The sequence below is a fragment of the Gymnogyps californianus genome, chromosome 17 (assembly GCF_018139145.2).
Source record: "Gymnogyps californianus isolate 813 chromosome 17, ASM1813914v2, whole genome shotgun sequence".
Taxonomy (NCBI): domain Eukaryota; kingdom Metazoa; phylum Chordata; class Aves; order Accipitriformes; family Cathartidae; genus Gymnogyps; species Gymnogyps californianus.
Genome location: NC_059487.1, coordinates 804,700 through 828,865, shown reverse-complemented (window position 1 = coordinate 828,865; position 24,166 = coordinate 804,700). Strand labels below are relative to the sequence as shown.

Sequence of the window (24,166 nt, the reverse complement as noted above, 5' to 3'; positions counted from 1 at the left end):
AGGAGTGGGCTTTAGACTAGCAGTGGTCCTCAGAGACACATTGTCTAGGGCTTGGGAAGGAGAAAAAACAGGCTTCTGTGTTCACAGCTCCACAGGCCCCAGTTAGTCATAGGAAAGAACGCTTGCTCCTTCCTAAATTTAGTGGTACAGTGCGTTCCAACACACACTTTTTCTTTGCATCCTGGGAAAGACCCCAAACAGACTCGGGAGTGAGAAATTTGACACACACCCCCAGCTTTCCAACTACACCCATGGAGAAATTTTCATAGCCTACTGGCCTGATTTATACTTCTAAGGGGCAGTTTGAGGAGATCCAACAACTATCTCCGGAGCAGCAAGATAAATTATAGAACACCTTTCATATTAAACAAGATTAATCTGCTTATAGAGCAGAGCAGGCAGGAGCTGCCCTAAGCCCAAGTATTTATAGCTCCCTCTCTCCCATAGCATCTCTGCTCCACCATGAAAGCACCTCCAGCACTGCACGCTGCCCTCCCTCCCATCAAGCAATGCTTCCAGGGTTGGCAGTGCCTGGCAAGTGACATTTGTCACCCTGCCCATACCTCTGCCAGTGACACCACGGGTGTTCAGGGCACTGTCATGGCCCCTTGGCTCCAGCATCCCCACCCGCTCACTCTCTTGTGCTGTGCCCTTGTTCAAACCAGCCTGGAAGCTCAAGGTGCCACGCTGCTGCCTGGGCATTGCCACGGTGTCCGCGAGGGGGCACAGGCAGGGCTCTGGGCAGCACCCCGGGATCACCGAGCTACAGCAGAGCTCAGGCAGGGCAGGCTGCCTGCCCACTCCCAGCCCTGAATTTTGGCCCTGGAGCTGGGAGGTGCCAGAGGCAGCGCTCAGCTCTTGGCCTGCTCAGCCACCGCACCGGCCCGAGGTGTACCGGGGTCCAGCACAGCTGCTTGCCGCGCTCAGCTCTCACCTCTGTAAAAATATGCTTCATCTGAGCCTGCTTGTTCCGGAAGCGCTTTATTTTCTGGGAGATCCTGGGGTCCTTCTCCAGCTCCTCCAGAGTTGCCCACTTACAGTGGAGGTAGGAGCTGCAGAGGAAAAAAAATCAACAAAACGTGTCCAAAGAGGCCTTAGGGCCCGATCCCATCCGCCATGCAGACCAGCAGGGATCTCCCAGTGACCCAGAGAACACCCAGCCTGTGCCTCGCCATGTGAAACCCCAAACTGGAGGAAGCCGTGGCCCAGGTCCAGGCCAAGATTGAACACTGCAGCTGCAGCGGCTTTCCTGCTTCCCACCGCTGGGGCTGGCTCAGGAGGACAGGGGCAGCGAGACAGGGATGCTGGGGCTGCAGTTGGGGATGGGACGGAGGTGGGAGCACACAGCCCTCGCTCCTGCATGCACAGGGCCCACTGCTGTGGCACAGAGCACCACAACACTGCACGTACAAGTTCCTGTACTTGACGTAGAACTCCTCCATCTCAAATGCCAGGCCTCCGGGATGAGCCTGAAACCAAGGGAAGGAGAGTTAGCAACAGTCAGAGCCTGTGTAGAAACTGGCCTGCAGCCTGCATGCAGAAGGGTGTCCCCTGCCTGGCCACAGGCTCCAGGCAGGCTGAGCCCCATGGACAGTGAGGATGGCCAGGCACTCGGCGTGCTGCCTGCCCCAGAGGCTCAGTGGACCTGGGGAACATGGTGTGAGACCACCCCGGAGCACGGGGGACTCAAACACCTCCTGGGCATCAGCCCAGGCCTGACTCCTCTCCAGAGGCTTTCTGGTGCCCAGGGCAGGAGAGGCACCACATTGATCCCCAACCCAGAAAGATGCCAGTCCAGGCATACCTCAGCAGCACCCTGCAAAGACTGAGTGCAAGGAATGGCATGGCAGCACCGACTGCTGCTACGTCTCATGTCCCTGCTGCACAGGCAGCCAGGCCCCGTCTCTCCTCTGCCCAGGGACCTCCAGCCCCACTGACATCTTTGCCACTCACCTCCTTCTGCACCATCCTGGAGGCAAGGATCTTCTCAATGATATTGGCATCATCCTCAGGAGGTTCCTGGGGACAGGAGAGCAGAGCGCTGTTTTCCCGGCTCATCACGTGGCTTGGCCTCTGGCAACCTCCCAGCACAGAACGGCTGCTTGCTCCTCTCCCAGCCCACCAGCCAGGCAGGCAGAGCCGGCACAGCGGGAGCTGGGAGAGCTGCGCTTGGGGAACCCTTGCTGAGTGCAAGGGTGCAGGTGCTGCCAGCCCAGCTACGCTCACCCTCTGCCTGTGCTCCCCAGGCCACCACGGCCACAGCACTGTTGTGTTTAGCTGTGCGGGTCCTTCCAGCTAGACCAGGGCAGCCAGAGAGGGTGGCAAGTCTCCCAGAAAAGAGGAGGGAGCTTGGGTGCTTTTGCCCCAAGGCTCAAGGAAGGAAATACGCCAAAACGTGCACACCTCCTGCTCCCAGCCACTCTCCACGCCAGATCTCTGACTTGCCTTGGCATTTATACAACCCTATAGTGCTGGATGGCCCCAAACAGAGCAGGGAGCAGGGCTGTCGGGCCCTGCCACAGGCATCGTCCATTGCTGCCGCCTGCCCATGGCCACAGGCCACGGGCAACAGCACCTCAGCCCCACCGCTGTCCATGCAGCTCCTCCTGGCAGGCTCGAAGTGCCGCCTCCTTCCCTCTGCAGGCTTCGACTCTGCCATGAGGAAATCACCGCGTGAGGCTGCAGAGACCTTCCGCTGGCCACCCATGGGCTCCCACCCCATTCCCTCACACTGAGCACACAAGTTTTGCTGGAGGTAGCCCTAACACTGTCCTGCTTCCAGCTCCAAGACGGCAGGTACAGGGCAAGTGGAGACGTGGAGGCTCTCCCAGCCGCGTGCTGTGGCAGGACCAGCCCCATCGAATGCGAAGGGACAAGAGAGCCGGGCTTGTGCCTGTCTGTGCTGCAGCAGGAGAGGCGCAGAAAGATTAAGGGGAGAGGACAGACAGCAAAAATGTGGAGCTTGCTTGAGCATCAGAAATATCAGTTCTGCCCTGGCTGGGAGATGGTACAGCAGCAGGATGAAGAGCAAAGTGCAGAGCAGAAAGGAGGAGGACTCTGTTCATCCCCTTCAGACGGAGGCAGAGTCTGGCCCAAGGCAAAGCAGCCCTGAGATGTCCCTTTGCAGACTAGAAAGACCCCTCCAAGAAAGGCACGGGGCAGGCTGGGGAGGGACAGACAGCCGGGGCTTCCCACACCACTCACCCAAAAGGGTCTGGGAAAGCCAAGGCGGTGCCCAGGGCTGCAGCAACCCCTCCGTGCCCCAGCCCTCAGCCGACCGGCTGCCTCGGCACCTCCCCTGCGGTGTGGGGCAGGATGCTGGACCCAGCACTGCAACACAGCGAGCAGGGTAACAGCAGCTCTGTCTGGGCCCCTCACCTGCAGTCCTGTGGCCCAGAGGGGGATTTCTGCCCTATTTGGGGAGCTCTGCCCCATGCCAGGGTAACACAGCTGAGGGGAGCACGCAGAGAGGCTCCCGCTGCAGCCACTGTGCAGTGCCCGTTTCCCCACGTCCAGGCATCCACCCTGGCACTGCTGAGCTCCAGCTTGACCCTAGCCACAAAGGGTTTGTGTGAACACGGCCAGGGGCACAGTGCTGCCATCGCAGCCGCCTCCAGCACTCCGTGGCTGGGAGCTCCCACGCTGACCCGCAGCCCAGCCAGCTTACACAGGTCTGTGGCCCATCACTGGCAGCCTGCGTGCTGCCAGAGGAGCCCTGCACTGCCCCAGAGAGCTCCTGAGGAATGTGGCCAGGATCCAGGGGGGAAAGCTGCAAGTCCAGGCCATGGGGAGAGCAGCTCTGAGGCCTCAGCACTCTCATCTTGCCCTGCTGGGTCAGTCCCAACCCTGGGAGCAGCCAAGGTGAGGCCCGGCCATGCCTGCTGGCAGGAGCCCAGAGCAGCCACTCAGCAGAGAGCCTTGCTGCCGTCAGACACCAGCCTTAATAATTCATCTGGAGCAGGACAAATTGAGGTGGAAGTCCAGGACTAAGAGGAGAGCAGGGTGGCAGCATGGGCACATTCCCACCTGCTGTTTTGAAAATCTCACTTGGACAGATCACTGCCAGGAGCCCAGCTGGGACAGAGCCCTGGGCAGCAGCTGAAGCAGCACCGGCAGCACCTCCGGTGGGTGTGCGGCAGCCCTCCGGGTGAGGCAGAGAGCATCAGGCCAGGTCTTATTTACTGGCTTAACAACAGAGCTGACTAATACCCACACCAAAGCCTTGTGAAGAAGGGACTAGAGAGGGACATAGGAACACTACGAAAACAATTAGTGACCATTATTAATATCTGGCAGCTTTGTTAGTGACCGGAGAGAGGGAATCAGCTGCAGGATCCAACACACAGACGAGCACGAAGGAGCTGCCAGCACCCACCAGGAGCCAGTGCTGAACTGGTGGGCAAAGGAGGCAGGGCAGTGAGGCCCAAACTGCAGTGACACCGGCTGGTCCCTGCCACGCTGCCCAGATCCCTACCATGCTGCCCAGCAGATCAGCTTGGCTGGCAAGTGTCAGGCTGGGCATCTCTACACTCCAAGGCACCGGTGGAGAGCAGCAATGTGGGCAGAAAACAATGACCTGGCACCTACAAAGCCCTCGGCTGGCAGAGCCAAAATAATAGACTAACCTCATGGACTGGAGCTACAGAGACAGGAGCCAAAGGTGGGCATGGGCAGTGGGTGGGTCACGCCTTCAGGGACATGTCCAGCTACACAACATGTTCCAGAGGCCTTAGTTTCCAAGCAGGAGGGGGACAGTTGGACCTGCACGCCTCTTGCCCATCCCTTTGTGCACCCACAGTCCCTGCAAAGCCAGCCTGCACCCTCCCAGACAGGCACACTCTCACCACATCCTTGTGCTGGGATCCCCCACTTCCTTGAACCTCGGCACTGACACCCTTGCAACACCCTGCGGGAAGCAGGAGGCCCCGTCACCCCAGTCCCACATCCAGCCCTACCTCTGCCTGCCACGCCAGAGTAGAGGCGGAGAGTGCGGAGGTTCGCCCAGCTCCCAGCACAGCTATTGTCTCGCCGTCATCATCTACCACCTTGAAATCCAGGTCCTCGTTGTACTTCCTCCTCTTCACTTGCCGTCCTGAGCGGCGTTTCTGTGTACGGGATGAAAAAGGCAGTCATGGGGCAGATGGGGAGAGCAAGTACCTCCTCCTTGCTTCAGTGGAGGAGAGAAAGCCCCAGGGCTGCCTGATCTCCAGCCCACCCCTGGCCCAGTGGGATGGAGGTGGTGGGAAGAACAGGCAGCCCTTGGAGGTAAACCCATCGCCCGGTGCCGAGGTCTCCATCAATGCCTGACCCACACAGCCCCATCAGCCCCCAAGACCTGAAGCAGAGGAGCCCTGCGGAGACACGTGCAGCTCCCCAGCCCTGCGGGGCCGACCTGCCTCCCTGCGCTGTGCCAGGAAAGGGGAGCTGCCAGGAGCCACGGAGGAGAGGGAAACTCAAGGCTGAGGGCCGTGCAGCACCCAGGGCAGCAGTGTGCACCCAACTCACGGCCACCAGCTGACTTCAAGCAGTGTGGCTGGTAGACCCCGGCCCTGGAGGCAGCCTCCAGGGCCGGGGTCTACCAGCCACACTGCTGAAAGTGCTCTCTGATCGCTGCGCCCCGGGGCCCACCTCTTCTCCCACTCAGAGGCAGCTGGTATTTCCCCCACCAGCAGCCAGCCGAGGGCTTTGGACATACCTGGCTGTCGGCTGACTCCGCAGACTCCTCTGGGCTCTGCACGGATGGGCTCAGGAGATCCTGATCCAAATCCAAACTGTCCACTGGTATCTCATTTTTCCTCTTCCCTTTCTTCTTCTTCTCCACAGGGGTGTCCTTGCTGCCAAGACAGACTGACAGTTAGATCTTGTCCTAGGGATCCCGGGGGAGAGCCAGCAGGCACCCACACAGGGCTCTGCTCCCATGGGATCACCCAGAGGCAGCTCAAGGCTCCTGGGGCCTCCCTCAGCATTGAGGATCCCCAGTCGGTGATGCTCATTAATCACCATCAAGTGCTTCTCCATCCAACTCCAGTACACTGGGATGAAAGGGTCCACTTGCCCTGGCCTGGTGTGGGGCAGAAAGGGGCTGGAGGCTCCCACCAGCCAGGGGAACAGGCCCACAGGGGCTGTAGGAGATGGGGTTCAGCTCATGGCCAGCTCTCACTGCTCCTTTGGCACGGGGAGCCCAGATGTGTAAGGTCAGGATGCTCTGGATAGCGGCTCAGGCGTGGCGATGAGCCGGGAGGAACCGGGCCAGCCTCTCCCCTCCAGGCAGGGGGACCCCTTCCTCAAACCATGAAGTCTCCACAGTGAAGGCAGGTCCTGCACCAGAGCGCAGCAGCCTCTGCTCCAGCTGGGAGACCAAGACAGGGACCTATGTCCAGCGCAGGCGCAAGGAAGGATCTCCCCACCGCCAACCCCAGCAGGCCAGGGCAACGAGGTGCCTGCTCCAAGCAGAGCACTCACAAACATGTTCTGGGCCAGCGGAAGTCAGGAATACAGTTCAGCAGCTCCGGAGGCATCCCGTGTCCTGGCACCCCGGAGACAAACCTTCTAGCCCACTCTGAGAAGCACTGGCCATCCTGCCGGCCACCTCCCGCATGCGCCGCAGAGCCCTGCCAGACCCCGGTAAACCTTTACACCAGTGCTGAGGCAGAAGCTGCTCCAGCTCATGGTTTGTCTTGCCTGAGCCACAGCACCGAGTCCCCTCCCGAGACAGCAGCTGAGCAGATGCCGGCCTGTGCCTTCAGCTGGAGGGAGTTAAGCCCCATGATCGCCATGAACACGGGGACGATGCAGGTCCCAGACTCCCGCCGGTGCAATGGCCCACCACGGCGGCCACTGCCTCCTCCAAGGGCCCCCCGGGAGGCTCGGTCCCACCAGGCGACTGTCCTCCATGCTCAAGTCACGGAGAGGGTTTGGGCCCTGCTCCCGGTGAATCCCACCACCTTCCTGCAAACATAAAACGTGCGAAGACACAGCCCAGCGCTGTGGCACGCTCTCGGGGTCAGGGCCACCCGGTCCCCCGTGGCACCCAGCACCCACCACAACCTGCCTGCGCAAGGGAACGTGTGCAGGAAGCACCAGGGTAAGAAACAACCGCTCCCAATGTGCCCGTCCATCCTTACCCTCTGCAAGGAACACTGTTAAGGGAAAGATTTCAAAGAGCTGGTGCCTGTCTCTGGGCTGAGCAACGTCCCCTTCCTCACTCACAGCCCTGCCACCCATCCCCTCGACGTCCCAGACCTCCACAGTGGCAGAGGAACGGTTAGTTTCAAAGCCGTGTGGAGGTTTTACCCCTGTTTCATGAGAAAAATCACTGCTTGCCTGGGACCGGCAAAAACCAAGCAGCTGAAAATCTGCTGTTCAGGCCACGAATGCCCTGGCTGTGCACCCACGCTTCAATTAGAGGCCCTGAAAATGCACTGCGAGCACTGCTTCCACCCGAGCAATAACTCCCAAGATATTGATTTGTAAGTCACAATTAACAACTGCTTCATTCATGAACCAGTGGTTGTCTATGATTAGAAATAATTTAGAAGAAATTATGCCGCCATTATCTGCCACTTAGAGGACTCCCAGCAATCATTTCATCCGCATGGAGTGCTTACCCTGCCTGCTGCTCGCCTCTCCCTCCCCGTGGTGCCAGGGGCCCCCAGCCCACCTCCCCATCTCTGTCCCGGGCAGTGGGCACAGGGGGACGCACAGCCCTGTTCCCTGCAGAGCTTCCACTCTGACACCCATGGGTGCCTCCACCCAGTGGCAGTTCCTCCCGTGAGTGGGTTTGCTGGTGGCTGACCCAGAGGCCAAGGCAACAGTCCGAGAAGAGGCTCGAAGAGGGGCTGTGGAGGTGGGGGGAAGCTGCAAGGCGGACCCACGGGCTGGACTTTCCAAGCAGCAGGGGTGGACCTAGGTCCTTTTGGAAGGTGCAGGTGAGTGGGAGGAAGCACCACGGGCTCAGGCTCCACTGGCACAGGGCATCAGGAAAGCACAGAGCTTTGTGGCACTCCTAGACTCCCACACATGGCTTCTTCTGGCTGCATGATGTGTTACGGAGTTATATTAATTGGTCTTTTTTGCATGAAGTGACCTCTTCACCAGGGCTCCGCACGCTGACCCCCAGCACAGCAAGCGGATCCCCCTTCAGCCCCCCTCCTGTTACCCCCAGACCCTGTTACCCCCAGACCCCCAGACCCTGCCGTGCCTTTGCAGGAGGGACCAGGGTCTCCAGCTCTGCAGCTGGGGCTACCCCGCCACAATCCCCATGTCTAGCAGAGTGACCTGCCCACCAGCTACCCGTGGCAGGTCGCACTGTCATGGGCTGCTTTTAGCGCCCTGTGAAGGCACTGCTGGCAGCCAAGGGACCTGCCAGGGTGGCAACAAGCTCCTGGACAAGAGCCATGAGTGCCTCCAGGAGCCCAAGCCTCCACGGTATTCTCTACCCCAGGTTTCCCCTGCTTTGGTCTAGTCCCAAAGGTCCCACTGCAGGGGTGGACCTCTGTGAACTGCCCATATGGCAGTGTGGTGGAGCAGAGGTGTCATTAGGAAAAGCTGTTAGCTGCATCCCTCATCCCAGGATCCTCCTTGGTGCCCAATGCTGCCTTTACATGGGCTTCATCCTTCCCTTCCTTGCCTGCAGCCCCTCACCTTCCCTCTCCATCTCCAGCCCCTCCACCCTTGCGGCCCTGAGTAGCCCTTCTCTCACCCTCTTGGCACTGTCCGCTTGATCTGTCCACCCCCATATGCTCCGGCTCACCAGCCCACAATGATGTGGGGGACGACGTGGGGGCTTGGCGTCCTTGTGTGCAGAGCCCCAGGCTCGAGGAAGACCAGAAGTGACAGCGCTGCACAGCTCAGGGACCCGCCGGGGACACGGCGCCCAGCTCTCGCCCTGCTGAGCTCCCTGCCAGCCTGGCGTGGGAGCTTTCCTGCCCCACACCTTCTTCTGTTCACCACCAGCCCACACCAATGGCACTAACGGCCGCCCTGGCGCTGGCTCCGCAGGCCTGGCCTCTCCAGGATCCAGCTGTCAGCAAGCTCCGAAAGAGCAGGGCTGTGGAAGACCCGGGGCTTGGTCCTCGCCCTGCACACATGTCCTGTGGGCAGTCATGGCAGGAGGGAGGTGGGAAGATCCCACAGACCCTGGGACACCCATTCTGGTGACCATTTCCAGGAAAGTGCCCTCGAGAAGCTCTACCAAACTGGTGTTTTCTAACAAAGAAGGGTATTGCTGAAAAATTCCCAGCTGGCTCCTGTACTAATCCCGTTTACACTAGAAACATATTCATCATACGGATTATTTACAGTACACGAGGAGGGCCCAGAGCCAATCGATAGGCCTGCTTTGTACAGGATTCTCCAAACACACTTAATTCTCACCAGTCCACAACAGTAAACCAAATGACACCGGTGCTGCTGAGATCTGCTCTGCTATCTGCACACATTCCCAATTAAAAAGAAATCAGAGCTAAGAAATCAGAGCTTCTGGCCAATCAGCCTGTTAATTAAAAGGATGAGGAATTACCAGAGGCAGTGGCATTGGGCTGTGCAGTACAAGGGAGTCCTCAGGCCTCCCCCTACTGCCAGCCTTGGCTGCCACCACAGCTCCACAGCTGCAAGGGAGGGACAGGTCCTGCCACCGAGGAGAGGGAGAGGAGACGGTATGAGCTCCACCATCCTCCCAGACCTGAGCCAAGGGAAGGCAGGCTGCTGGCCCCCTGGCATGCGGGGATCCTCGCTTGCACAGACAGCCCAGGGTCAGCTTCGTCTCACTCACATACCCTTCTGCCTGGGCCCCAAAACAGGTATGACAGGCCCTCTGCCACACAGCACCTCACTGTCCTGGTGAGACACCTCCCTAAGGTCCCTCTGCCCCCCAAGACACTTGGCACAAAGGCCAGGCCAAGGAAAGGCCAAGACTCTTTGGTCCTCCTCTGGATCTGGGGTCTCACAGGGCCTCATCCCCAAAAGGGCACCCGCCTGTCCTGTCTCTGCGTGGTCGGAGAGCTCATCCTGGCCTCCCGACTGCCTGTCCAGCCTTCAGCACGACGAGCCTGTGCACCTTGCAACGTGGTGGCCCAGCGCAGCTCTCTTGGCCAACGCTCCTGCGAGCCCACAGCCCCGTCCACACCAGGCACAGAGACAAGGCCACACCACCACCCACCTGCTCTTCTTGGGTCTTGTTCTGGGGGCAGACTCAGAGCCGCTCTTCTTGTCTTTAGGCTCCTTGGGGGCTTTGGGTTCCCGAGGTTTCCGGGGTTTCTTGGCCACCTCCCTCTGCTTGGGCTCCTTCGGCTTCTTGGGCTCCTTGGCCTTTTTAGGCTCTTTTGGTTCTTTAGGCTCTCTCCTCCTCTTTGGTTTCACCTCCACAGCTGCTTTTTCTCCCCCTTCCTGCTCTCCCAGATCCTTTTTCTTCCGTTTCTTCTTCACCCCCGTGCCCCCACCCCCACTGTCCTGCATCCCGTTCTGGGTGCTCGTCCGCTTCTGGGGAGCCCCGTCGGGCTCCTCCTCTGGGCACTGGCACTGGCCGTCTGTGTCCGTGGCCGTCACCGTCACCTGGTGGGACACCTCGTCCTGCTCCTCACTGCTGGCAAAGGGGTCCTGCGCCTTGCACTCCCAGGCATCCGACATTGGGGAGCGGCTCAGCACTTTTAAGCTTGGCGGCTGCAGAGAGAACAGAAAGGCGGTGTGTGAAGCAAATGCCACATATAGAAATAGCAGGTGGAACTGCAGCCCCAGCGAGGCTCTAATCACCCGGGTGCAGCGCGAGCAACGTCCCTCAACATACGGGGGACTATGGCTAATGGCCACCACACGTAGATGCAGCTCAAAGGGGAGGACCCCGCTTCCCTGCCCGACAGAGGCTGACAGGTTAGAGAGGCCTTTCGGTTCCCCACCAGCTCATGTAGGTCCGGAGCAGAGATGGCTGACCCCTCTGCTGTGCCCTCAAGCACAGTCCTGCCTTTGATCGCAGACTCCACACCCCACTCTGCTGAGACCCAGAGCGACCCACATGCCCAGGCCACCTCCTGCCTATTGCCCAGGTATTGTCCCGGCAGAGCAGGGAGAGGGAATTAAGGATGCCTTGCAGCCTCCGGCAACAAGAAGCAGGCCCCCAGGTCCGTTCAGGGCAGAGCTCGGGGCAGAAGAGGGGGGTTAGACCGGCACCTTTCCCGGGAGCCGGGGCTCCCTCCAGCCCAGGACAGTGGAGCTGCTCTTCCTGCTCCGGCTCTTCCTTCACTTCCTGTGAACTTTCCAGCACTGAACACCGAAAGGAATCCAGCTGCCTCCCCAGCATGCTCTGCTGCGGCGGGCCCAACCAGAAAACAGCATGAAAAGGCCCAGTTCTGCTCGAGCAGCAGCAGGAGTGTCTGCGATAAGGAGCCCAGGCTCGTCAGCAGCAACCCTGGCTCCTCGAGAGCAGCCCGGGCCGGCGGGGCTGGCAGGGGACAGCCCAAGGAAGGGAGCTGTGGGTGACGATTTATAACAGGGACCAGAAACATCCCTTGCAGCAGCTGCCGGGGGGGGAGAGCAAGAGATGCACAAAGGGCCAGGCAGAAGCGTAGCTGTGTGTAGCAAGGACGGGGAAAGTAACATGTCAGGCTCCACTTCAGCTGCTCTGCCAGTTAGTTCCCATCCCCAGCGCCCCGGCACAGGCAGCGCCTGGCCCTGCCTGCACACTCAGCCAGCCCACTGCACCCTCTCCTCTCTGCCTGTGATCAGGGGGCCACCGGAGAGCAGCTGGGGCCACGGCCAGCACCGATCCCTCGTGGAACTGCTAAGAGCCCGCCGCCCCCGGTGCCCAGGCAGGTCTCTGCCCGCTGCCCCAGCAGCACAGGCAGTCTGAGCTGCTCCTCCAGCCCCGCAGCGGGAGAGCAAACCCCACAGCCTTCGCAGGAGATGCCAAACTTTTCACCCACAACCACCTTGTTGGAGATATGCGAGAAACAAAAACAAAAGATGCTACTTAGTTAACAAGGCACGACCTTGAGAAGAGAAACAAGATGACACCATAAGTCAGCCAGGTAAAGAGATACCAAGATAAGCACAAGGGCAACCAAAGAGCTACTTGAACTGCGAGTGAACTATCCTAGTTAATGTAATAGGAAACCTGCCCTTGGGTAGGGAGAGCCCCCTACCAAGAGAAACCCCTTCCTCACAGAACACGCGCAGTAAAAAAGCAGGCCGCTGCACCTTTAAGTGGAGATGAGGCTTGCGAGAACCAACAGGAACAAGGGTAACCCAGCGAAACTCTAAAAGTACTCATAACTGTTGAAATGTATAAAATGCTTTACCGTGTGTTAACCGGGTGTGCTAGCTTTGTGGAGTTACCACCTAGCACCCACCTCTGCGCAGACATGAAATAAACAACTCTCTCGACTCTGTGTGTTGATCGGCTTTTTTGCACACCGGGTAAAAGAATCCTGATTTTTGGGACAACAACCTGATTAACTCCTCCTTTTAACGCACAGCTTGGCCATGACCAGAGGGAAGCTGTGGCCATTCCCGGCCTGGCTCACTGCCGTGGGGCTGGCCGATCAGCACCACACCAAGCCCAGCAGCACGACCGGGGCTGGAAAGCTGGTCCTGCAGACGGGTGTTTGGTGGCTGTCCCATGAGACAAGGTGCGGGGCTGAGCCCCGGCTAGGCCCGTCCCGCCAGCCTGGAGGTGGCACCTTCTTGGAGGGAAGCTGTGGGGTGGCTGGGGAGTGGCCCAGGAGGCACCGGGCAGCGGCACGCCTGTGGGGACAGTGGCAGTGCTCACCCCAGCACCTTGCGCCCACGGCTGCCCCGAGCCAGGGGTCCTGGTTCCTTCACAAGCCACTTCCCTGGTGCTGAGGTGCCAGTACTGCCGGCAGCAATGCCCTGGCCCTACCAGACCCCCAGCGCCATCTGGTTCTTCAGATACCCCAGAGGTGCGGGAAAGAATGTAAATATTTACATCCTACGGGCTGAGGACTGGAGCCCGAGCGGGGTGGTCTAGGCACAGGGCACCCTGTACGCTCAGATTCCTGATCTGGATTAGACGGAAGCATTAAATGAAACAGGCTGCAAAAGAGGAAAAGACTCCCAATGCCCCTGCAGCCACCCATGAGTGGGGCTGCCGACACGTCTGGCATCAGCCGGGCAGGCGGCATCAGCATCTCTGCCTGCACGCAGCCACCTCCAGTGCTCTGCCCTGGCCCCTGCTGCCGGTCTGCTCCAGCAGCCTGGGACGGGGGAGAGCAGCTGTCCCGTCACACGGACAAGCCATCAAAGTGCACCCAAGCAATTAAGGGGAACCTATTCTGGGCCGGGAGAAAATCAGCACTATAGATGCTGCCTCTGAGCCCACAGGCTGAGCAACAGGATCAGTCCCAGCCTTTGCATTCCACAGATCTTGCAAGCTGGGGATCGGCTGGAACAATTTACTGGATTAGCTACAAAGCTCACAGACCCCCAAGAGCCTGCATCTCCTTTCGCTTCTGCACTGAACAGCAGCCAAGTGCAGATACCAGATGGAAAGCAAATCTTCAGCATCCTTCAGCACAGCGGGAGGGTGAACTACTCCTTCCCAGCCACAGCTTGTAGCCCTGAGTCTCGCAAGGGGCTGCCCGCTTCCAGGCAGACCACCCAACGAGCAACAGGTCTGGATATCGCAATTCTGGTGCCGTCCAAGAGCAGGCGATGTCACCTGCCCTTCCGGAGAGGGGTTCCCCAGCTCACCCACAGGACTGGACCAGGACTGGGCTGGGAGCAGTGCTGAGCGCCTTGAGCAGCTCCGTCCCCGACAGCCTGTGCTTGGGGGAGCTGAGCCATGATGGCCAGGCATGGGGACATGGGTCCCTCTTGTTGCATGCACCAGCAATTCCCAGCAAACCAGCATAGAGAAGGGAGTGCCGAAACTGGCTCGTGATTTCCACCACCGCACACCAGCCAAGTGGTCCAAAGCTCCCCTCTACTCCATCTGCTGTCTGCATCTACAGCTCCAACCCAGGCGATGGAGCCCAGGCAGGTCCCGCTCGCCATTGGCACGTCCACTGCCCGGCAGGAGCCTCAGGCCCCACCGCATGAGATGGGCTGATAAAGCTGTCAGGAGAGCAGGCCTCAAACCGTGACCTACTTTGTAGGGTCTGCTCGTGCTTGCGTTGTGCTGCTTAGGCAAATCGGAAAGGGCATTTTGGTGATTGCTGATGAAGACATCCCAGCCTGCCACAAGCCCTGCTCCAACAGAAAGTTGAACGCTTTATAGAAACAACCATGAGCTGTCAGAAGGTTTGTGGAAAGGCAAGCAATCCTTCTGCCCCTCCTGCACCACCTCTTGGCTGCCAACAGCCCCGCCAGCCTCTAGGCAAGCCCATCACGGTGGGAGCACAGACATGTTCACCCCAGCACACATCCCGGGCAGTGCTGCAGGCCCCCAGATCCAGCAGTGCCAGCACTTTGCCATGGGATGCCCTGTGGGCATCAGACATCACAGCCTACTGTGTCTGGGAAGCAGTGTTGATACCAGTCAGCAGCACTTGCCTCCAGCTGGAGCAGCCAGAAGCTTCTGGCACAGGCCCTGCCATGAAAGGGCCGTCAAACACCAGCCTGTGGGACCAAGCAGCTCATGGCCAGGGCTTGCACAGGCAGCACAAGCACACAGGGGCAGGGAAACCAGGCTCCTCCACACCAACTGCGGGCAAGGTACTGCCAGCCCCAGAAACCCTTCTGCATCCAAGGCTGCTTAGTTTGTCTTGAGGGGAAAAGGCTCCATGTCATGCTCCTGCAAGTCCACGGCACACTCCTGCCATCCACATAGGACTGCGCTGCCAAGCACAAATCTGCAGCCAGAGCTCAGCGCACTGCTGCAAGCCAGGGAATGGGCTTTTCCTACTTCCCCTTGATGAGGTTCAGTTTATCCCGGCTTCTTGTCAACATGAAAAGCCTGAGAAAGCAGTGCCAGCATTATCAGTGCTCCTGCGTGGCTTCAAAGCACACTCGCAGCTTGCCTGTGGCAGACTGGCCAGTCCTTTGCGGCAGGCAGGAGCACACTGTCCCTGTGCAGCCGGTGCCGGAGCATCAGCTGCTGCCCCTGCGCTGCAGGGAACCACCACCTCTGCTTCCCAATGGTGAGGAGCTGAAGGGCCCGTGTCACACCGATGGGGACACAGCATCGCAGGGAGCTCTGCTGCAGCAGCAACCTCCAGGCTGAGTGGCCTGAGACACACGTCTCCACGAGCCATCAGGCTGCCCACGGCTTTGCCAGCCAGCAGTGACACACTACCACATTCAGACTCCCTTCACAGGGGAGAAACACATCCAGCTTCAGGAGCCTAAACCTGGCAAATCGTAGACCCAGGACGCTGGCTGCAGCAGGTGGGCAAGGCGGGCTCCCCTTGGCTGCTCTGGACCAGCCAAGGGCCGCTCTAGGCCAGTGCTCGGACCCCGAGGCGGGCAGGAGTGGGGCAGGGCAGGCAGCGTGCTCTGCCTCCCTGTCTGCCCAGGCTGACTGCGGCTCGGGAGCTCCAGTGGCAGGACTGCATCCAGACCACGGCAGCTAACAGCTGCACGCACCCACTTGTAACCATGGGTGCCAAAGCACCCGGTGGCATTCAGTACTACAAACTGATAAGGTATGGGAAAAACCCACTACTTTTGTTTAAATCGTGCTGCCCTCCTAAGCGACTTCTAGTTCTCAAGGTGTGAGAGTACGAAGGAGCATTTCCTTGTCACCTGCTCTGTCCCATTCACTGTTTTGCCATTCTCCACCACGTCCTTCCCCTGCAGAGCTCTCTTGGCCCAGCTAAGGTACAGGTGACAAGTCACCCTCTCCTCGCAGGCGGGCTGGGCCACCTCTCAGACCATCTGCCTTACCCTTCTCTGCACCCCTTCTAACCCCATCAGCTTTGGGGTGGCAATAGGAAAGCACGCAGTATCAGAGGTACCACATAGCAGCAGGAGGGTTTCTGCTGTTCCTTCTCCCTTTCCGAACTGCTGAACGCACCTCTGGGACAACCTGCAGGCAGATGCCAAACTCTCTGCCAGCATTTTACAGTCTGCTCTAGGAGTGGGGACAGCCCCGAGTGAAGACAGGTGCATGGCTGGTTCCCCCATATGCATTACTTGGCACATCTTTAGACTTTTCTTCAACTCTTCAGACTCTGTTTCCATTTCAGCATCTCAGATGATTGCAGGAATCAGCTGGCGCCTTCTCCCCTGCTCTGCGCCATGAAAGCAGAGACATTTTTCCTGTACTTTGCTTCCTATTCTTTAACCAGTCACTAACTGACAGAAAAACCTCTTGTCAGGACAATGCTTAACTTCCTTAAAAGTATTCGGTGAGAAACTTTCTCAACAGTTGTTTGGGAGCCCATGAGCACTGTACCAGCCCAGACCAATCTCACCCCCGCGATCTGGCTACCTTTAAAATCCCCGGCAGATTGCAAGGACTAACTTTGCTTTACAAAAGCCACACTGACTATTCACCAGTGTACTATTTTCATAGATAAAGTGTTTATTATAGTTCCTAACAATTTACCCAAGACCCAAGTAAACCTATTGGCCTTCATTTCACATTTGCTACACCTCCCCTTCCACAGATGTGGCCCTGATGGGTGACAGCCCCTAACACTATTTATTAGCTATTTCCAACATCTCATCAGGCTCCTTTACAATTCTAGAGTAAATACCATCAAAGCTTGGTGGCTTGTGTTACTTTGCTCAAAAATGTCTTTATCAAACCCTTTAATTTAAGGGCAACTCTCAATGCGTCTGGCATCAGGGATGGCTCTGGGTTGGGAGCCTTCCTGATCGAGCTGTTCTGCCAATGCCCTGTTTCCACGAGCACTCACTTAACACCTCAATCACTTATTTACCCTGTGACTCCTCTTAAAGGCTTTTTAGTCCTGAGATATTTGGAAAAAAATTTATTATTAGACTCCGTGTCTTTAGCAAGTGGTTCCTAAAAATGTTTTTAGTCCTGTCTTGTTACAGGTTTACTTTTAAATTCCCAGAATGTGTCCTTTTTCTTACTACAACTTTTTTTAACTAAAGAAAAACATCATTTTACATTGAACAGCCTCTTCTACATGTCTTCTTACATGTCTGTTTAACCACGCAGGTTTGTTGTTTCTGGGGTATTTTGGAGCGGGGGGGAAGTAAAGACAATGATTTCCAGGTTTTGGTAGGTGATGCCCATCTCTGAACCTCTGGTACCATACCCAAGCAGCCTCCATACGCCCAGTACGCTTTTTATCCTTAGAGCTGTGCCTTTGCACTGTCTCTCAACTGGCATTTTTTTGGTGATGATTGTAACGATTTTACATTTTCAGAATACACTTTTATGTAACATTTGTACTTTTTTTTTAATCCCAGAGGAATTTTCTATAAATTACACTTCATACAGGAAAGGAAGTCCCTCAGCAGCAGCTTGAGCACGAAGTCTTGTCCCATGCATCTAACTACTGTCAAAGAGAAGGTCAGGGGAAAAAAAAAATGTTTAAAACCTCCCCAGAGAGCCGTGAAGGCTAACAGAGAGCACTTATAATTGCATGACCCCATTAGAGGGCAAAGCCAAGGTTAGGGTGGGCCTTAATGGTGTGTTTCCTTAACTTAAAATTGTTTCATTTCATTTATAGTCCTGATTTGACTTGACTTCCCAGTTTTTATTCAGGACTTAGGGGAAAACACCACCAGGAGATGGAAGGCAAAGTGGCTCCTGCCCCTGGTCCTCAAAGGGCTCCCACCCCTCTCCCAAACTGCTGACCCTCAGAGATGCACCAGCCACCCCAGCCCATGAGGGTCACGCAGCACCCCTGACCCTCTCCAAGCCCTCCAGCAAAGAGCGGAGCTGGGTTCACAGGGACCTGGAGGAACAGTTTAAAAACTCCACTTGGCACATGTGCAGGGAGGTCAGGAGCAGTGAAGTTCAGCAGCATTTTCTCCACGACTGCCCAGGGCATGCACCAGCCCGGGGCCAGTGGGCCTGCCTGTGGGCTGAGCCGGGTCCGAAACCCTCGCCCTCACCCTGCCTGCACCAGGTACCTGTAAAGGGAACAGCAGAGAAGAGGAACGAGGGGGAACAGCAACTGCAAAGAGAAGGTGGGGAGGGGAAGAGGGAGGGAACTGGGGACAGGGAAAGAGCCGCTAGGACAGGGGGCCAGGATGACACTAGGACATTACGGGATGAGAGTCCTAAGGAGCAACTGAGAACGGAGAACAGCAGGCAGCTTTGGGTAAAGACAAGAGAAAACTGGGCCCAAGCACCTGGGAGAGGTACAGCAGCAGGGCTCAGGCTTGGCTGGATGGGGCAGAAGATCCTGCACCCTGGGCCCAGCCAGGAGGGAACCATCACACACCCAGAGCCCTGCTCCCTCCATGGCCTGTGAGACCACATCACCTTCCCTGCCTCCAACGCTCCTGGGCTCCCACCCCACGGCTGGGCAGCCCAGCATCATCTTCTGCCCCATAAAGGTGGCACCAATTATACAGCTTAGGCGCTTGCCATGTGATACCCAGAAAGGCAGGAGCGGACAGAGGCTCCCCTGGACCCAAGTGCAGAAGACACAGGCCAGCACTGCTGGGAGGTGTGATGGGGATGAAGTGGATGTTGCATCGGCACTGCTGGTGTCGGAGCCTCCTCGCCAGCCAGCATCACTCCTGATCCGCACCCAAACCCTGCAGTACCACATGAGTTTGGGGGTGGGAAGGGGAAAGGAGCAACAGCCCGATGTCCACCCCGCTGCCCATCCTGCGCCTCAGGGCCCTACCCTGAGCCCTACAGGCTTTCCCCAGCAAGAGCACAGCGTTCCCAGCAGGGCAAAGCTCTGCCACAGCCTCAGGGTCTGAACGGCAGCTCCATCCTGCGAGGAGGCCATGGCTGAGCCCTTCTCATGGTCATCACCAAGAGCAAAGCCAGCATCCCTGGCTACCGGGCTCAGACGACATCCACACAACACGCTCTTGCTGGGCAGCGTGACCAGAGCCAGCAGCAGTGGCCATGCCACATGCCATCTTGCATGCAAGTGCCAGCACCATTCAACCCCCATTCACTGCAGGCTGGGCCAGGCCTTCCTGCAGCCCCCCAGGAGAACGAGGACGCCTCTGCAGAAGCCCTGCATTTGGGTTTAGGGCACAGCTCAAACCCTGCAGAGATCTGTCCTATATGTGGAACGTCCACGGGGACCCTGACTGCAGGGGTCATCAAAGGTTTTCATGCTCTTTAGACAGAGGCCGATGTCCAGGGGCTGCCCAGCACCCCAGCTGCTCGGCTTCCCCCCATGGCACTGACCAAAGCCACCAGCCAGGCTGCCACCGTGCCAGCAGCCCGAGATGGGCACCATCACACAGCTCTGCCTCCCCAAGACGGTCAAGCTGGCAGCCACCGGCCCGGTCTATCTGCACAGCCAGTTGCAGAGCCCCACAACGGGAGTGGAAAAGGCAGCTTCTTCGTACACAGCATTTTAGCAGGCTGTTGAGCCACCCTCTCAGGCAGCTGCAATCCCCACCAGTGGCTTGCACAGCATGGGCTGTTGTATTCTAGTCGCTGGGTGTCCACACCCCTCATTTCCAGCTCTTAATGCAATGCAGCAGAAGCTAAAAATACACAAGTGCCACCCTCTGTCATGTCTCCAAGCAGGCTCCACAGTCGCCATGGGATGTGCGTGACGGAGGTGGGGCCTGGCTCCTTTCCCGAGACGCTCCACCAAGACACAGCCCTCAACAACTACAGCTGGGAAGCTCCGTCCCGTGACCAAGCCAGCCCTGGCAGCGAGCATGCATGTCCCCACCACTCTGGCACAGGGCACGGCAGGGGCAGAGGGCAATGCTGCTGCCCTGGGCTGGCCAGGCTGTCCTCCCTGTTTTGTCCTCTCTGGCAGGGCGGGAAGGAAGGCAGGGAAAGAGCATGGAAAGAGGAAGGCCTGTGCAGCAGCATGCTGCCACAAGCGGCAGCAGGGCAAGGAGCCCTCGGGACCATGGGGGAGGACCAGGACCAGCGCTCCTGGCTGTGGGTGGAGGAGCAGGGCACCCTGGCAGCTCACTGCTCCCCCTGCCCTTCATCCTTACCAGAGTGGGGGCCCACATGCTGCTCGGCACAGCAAAACTCCATGCACCCAGCACCGAGGGTCATCGCACCTGACAGTCTCATCGTGACAAAAAAAGCCCAAGATGGGCCAGGAGCCCATGGACACAGCCTGGGACAGAGCCACAAGTGCCCTCAGGCTGGGGAGCCCTCGTTCCCCTGCACCAGCTCCCACTGCTGTCAGGACTCTGCTCCAGCCCCGGGGAGCTCTAGTAACAGCCCTCGGCAGCATTTGCAGTAGGTGAGACATCAAAGCTCACGTTTCACTTAAACAGACGCATAAAATTCAGGAAAAACCTTCATTTTATGCAGTGAGTGCTTGAAGCAAAGGCAAGCAGAGCTCCCACAGATACTCCTGGGGGCCTGCACGCCCTGACGCGTCCCCACTGCGAGGGCTGCACAGCAGCCATGCGGTGCTCGCAGCCCCGGGCTGTTCTCCACTGCCTCCCCACACCGCCGGCCGCACGCTGCGGGGGACTGGGCCATTCCCACCGCCGCCGAGCCCAGGCTGAAAAGTCAGAAGAGCCCTCCAGGAGAAGGCAGGAGCTAAGGGGTCACAGGGCTTCCCATCCCCTCCCTCTCCAAGAGGCAAGCAATGCTGCTCTGCTCCTACAGTCTGTGCAGGATGGGACCATTTCCATGGCTGTAGAATAAGGAGATTTACAGGCACTGTGGGATAACTGCATTTATTTTAGTTCAATATTTCTCAGGTTATTCAACAAGTCAGAGCTTGGCAGAAATAAGCAGGAATAGAAGACCCTTCAGTGCCGAGGGAGGAGCAGGACACAGACGGGAGAGGCAGCCCAGGGAACGACGGTGCTGCTGAAGCCCTCAAAGAAAATCCATCGCTTGTCATTGCTCCCTGGGGTAGCTAGGCATCCCTGTCCCACCTTCACCAGCAGACAAGGCGCCCTGGCATGAAGCCTCGTAAGTCACGAGGGAAGCGACAGGCTTCACGAGTTAGTCACAGCTTGGTGACAAATCCACCAGATTTTCATGCATTACTAAGGAAGAAGAATCGTGCAAACACAGACCCTGCCTGCGCTAACAACAGCCCCTCATCTGGTACACCAGTTGGCAGTGCCCTGCAAGCCAAGCCATCCCAATCCATGCCGGAAGGGTGGCACTGCTGCAGGGACCACTGAGGGGACACAGACAGGAGCTCCTCCCAGGACAGCCTGCTGCGAGACCCCAGCTCTCCAGCCCAGGCTTTGTAATCCACTGGCAATGCACATGGGCAGGACAAGGCACTTGGTCAGGGCAGCCACAGACTTGGGAAAGGAGAGAGCAGATCCATAACCCATTCCCAAAGGAAGCTGACAGCTCTCCTGCTGTCCCTCAGCAATATGAAGGGTGCGAGCATTTTGCCAGCCTTTGTACCCATGGGCCTGAACCTACACCTACATGACGACCAAGACGGAGCTTCTGCAGGTGAGAGGCTGGCAGGGACAGAAACGTGTGGCACTTGAGAGTCCTGGGAACCACACAAGCATCTCATCTTCTCCAGAAAGACTGCTCAATGGACTTTTGAAGGCAACAGCCCTCCCTGGTGCCATAAGGAGTCTGTTTACAAGGTGTGGGAGCTCCTGGGCTCAGGTGTCCAGGGGGACGTGGAATGGCACCTCTTGCTAGTTTTGCCTCCAATGCCACTCAGCAGGCTCTGCAGAGCATGGCAGGGAGCCACCCACCTCAGGGAGCGGCCACCCCCTTCACCACATCAATCAGGAACCCAGAGTACCCCTGGGAGCCCTGCTTGGCCAGGCTTTCTTCCAAACACTGAACTCACAGCAGCATTTCTGACTGCTGCCCAGATCCTTCTGGGGACACCCCAGTACAGCCCTTGCAGAGCTGGCGACCCCAAGAACGCTGCAGCCCACTCCGTGACACGCTGCAAGGATCATCCTACACTGCTGCTGGATCAGAGAGCTCAGGAGATGAGCAGCTCGACCCCTACCCCTCCTCGCTCACACTCGTGTGCGTTTTTCTCCCTCCCAGGCTTTATCTGCAGGGGCAGTTACACAAAACACTTTGGCAGCTGAGCCCTCTAAAATCTCCAAACGCTGGGGGAGGATGGTTCTGCTGTGCTTAAAACCCACGTCATTTCAGCAATCCCATTTCCAGAGCAGTCAAACCTGCTATATTGGAGCAGTGGGAATTTCTTACCTGGGCTTTGCTACCAGAGGAGAGAGATCACTCACCCATGCCCCCAGGTGCCCTGCTCTCCTCCAGGCCTTCCCCTTGCCCCAGCAGGAGTGATCCAGCAGTGCTGGTACGCAAGACCTGCCACGCTCCCCTCCTCCTCACCTTGAGGCTGGCTCTGCTTCTTCACAGCATCTTTAGGACACACTGATAAACTCACTACTTCCTACAGTATCGGTGCTCTGTACACACACCTTCCTATATCCGCAGCATTTGGCCTGCTGCAAGCTCGTAACAGCACACTTGCCTTTTCCAAACCCTTCCCTCCCTTCCTCCTCCCCATTAACCTGCCATGACGGCGTGATCTGCAGCTGCCCTGAGCAGCATGAAGACGCTGCTTCAGAGCTGGCTAGAAATGGCACCAGCTCGTGCTCTCCAACAGATTTATCCCTTAGCTCAGTGTTCAATTTAATGGTTTCCCATTAACAGCAGCACAGACACAAATCAGCTCAGGGTGGACCGGTTTGTTTTATACCTCCAGCCATATTTCACCCTGGCAGGCAGAGTGAGTCTCCATGCATGTAACAGGTCCTTTCCCCTTATCAGAGCGCTGATGGTCAGGTTCTTCCTCTGCACACGGTTAATACAAAGACCACTGGCTCATAAATCTCCTCCGGGAGCAGCAGGTAGTTATGATCCAATGCGGCAATTCCGAAATGGCAGCTTGGTGGGATGGGATTATTTCTGAGCAAGGGAAGATTCCCTGGCCAAGCTCTCACAGCCCCGCAGACGTGATCTTCCCCAACCTCCCTGCTGGTGTTAGTCCTGAAGTATCACGTTATTAGCAGTAATCACAGCAAACATGTGGTTTTGTAATATATATGTGATGAGACTGAAACAAGAACCAATCCTAGGGACTTTGAGGAAAAAGAAGGGTTGCTCCTTCACAACAAAACAGAACCAAATCAAGAGCATTTCCATTACTGAAGGTAAACCCCACGTTGTTCAATTGCCCACACCAGATTCATCCACTCTAGGCCGCAGCTCAGGTCAAATTTTGACGTGCTGAGCTGCAGCCCTGTCTGGAAATGCAAGGCCCCCCCCGGCCCCCTTCCCACCACACATCAACTGCAACAATTCACACACAGGACGTGGTCCCCAGGCCTTGCCAGCTGAGTTGGGAGAAGGAGAGAGGGTCACAAACCTGCTTTTCTTTTTTCTGTATTTTCATTATCATCAAATCTGGGATGAATGTTATTTCTGCAAGACACAACACAAAAAAAAATTCACAATAAAGAGACTGGTGAACCTGAGGTACTCCATCCTTCCACATCACCCCTCCAAGAGGCCGAGCCAACCCTGGTGCCGCTCAGAGCAACAAAGCTGCAGGAGTGAAACGCTCTCAGGGACAAGCCTGGGGACATCTGCTCTGCTGAGCCACGGCAAGGAGCCCGACCACACATCTCCCAGCAGCTTGGTGCTACCTGAACCCCGCCGGGCAAGACCAACCTTGCAGTCACAGTCCCAGCATGAAGTGGCACAGCCGGGGCTAGCGGAGATGCACTCCACTTCCCCAGAGCTCCAAACCTACCCCAGGCACCCCTGAGAGACATGTCGGATGCTGCCAACCCTGCAGCAGCAGAGGGAAGCAGTAAACAAACCAGCCTCTGCCAAGCAGCGATGACAGCAGTAAGAGACGTGGAGAGGATGCAGGAGCTTGAGGCGCGCTGCGAGCCCTACTACCAAGGAAGAGCTGCCAGGGGGATGAGGACGGGGCAAGCAAGGAGGGGGAAGAGCCATGCTGGCAGACACCATCTCCCCAGCGAGCCGCAGCAGCCCTCGGAGCAGCGCTGGGGCAGGGCCAGCGGGCCGGCTGCCTCCTCAGGCCTGTGCCCCCGCAGCGCAGGAGGATGCTGCGTGAGCGGCACCCACCACGCAGCCCGCAGGGGGAGGGGGGGCTGCAGGCAGAGGTGATTCCCAAGCAAC

The 24,166-nt window shown here is 57.8% G+C and overlaps 1 protein-coding gene across 1 annotated transcript in view; it reads right to left on the bottom strand.

The window, feature by feature from the left end:
• CHD6 (chromodomain helicase DNA binding protein 6) overlaps window positions 1-23,436 on the bottom strand; it is a 62,659-nt gene extending 39,223 nt beyond the window's left edge. Inside the window, exons 1-7 of the mRNA XM_050907258.1 lie at window positions 23,385-23,436; window positions 10,160-10,659; window positions 5,696-5,834; window positions 4,956-5,105; window positions 1,954-2,019; window positions 1,411-1,469; window positions 935-1,052 (exon numbers count right to left, since the gene is read on the bottom strand). Of these exons, the coding sequence (XP_050763215.1) occupies window positions 935-1,052; window positions 1,411-1,469; window positions 1,954-2,019; window positions 4,956-5,105; window positions 5,696-5,834; window positions 10,160-10,659; window positions 23,385-23,417 (1,065 nt within the window). The 5' untranslated portion in view covers window positions 23,418-23,436. The remainder of the gene's footprint in view (window positions 1-934; window positions 1,053-1,410; window positions 1,470-1,953; window positions 2,020-4,955; window positions 5,106-5,695; window positions 5,835-10,159; window positions 10,660-23,384) is intronic.
• Window positions 23,437-24,166: the final 730 nt, after the last annotated feature.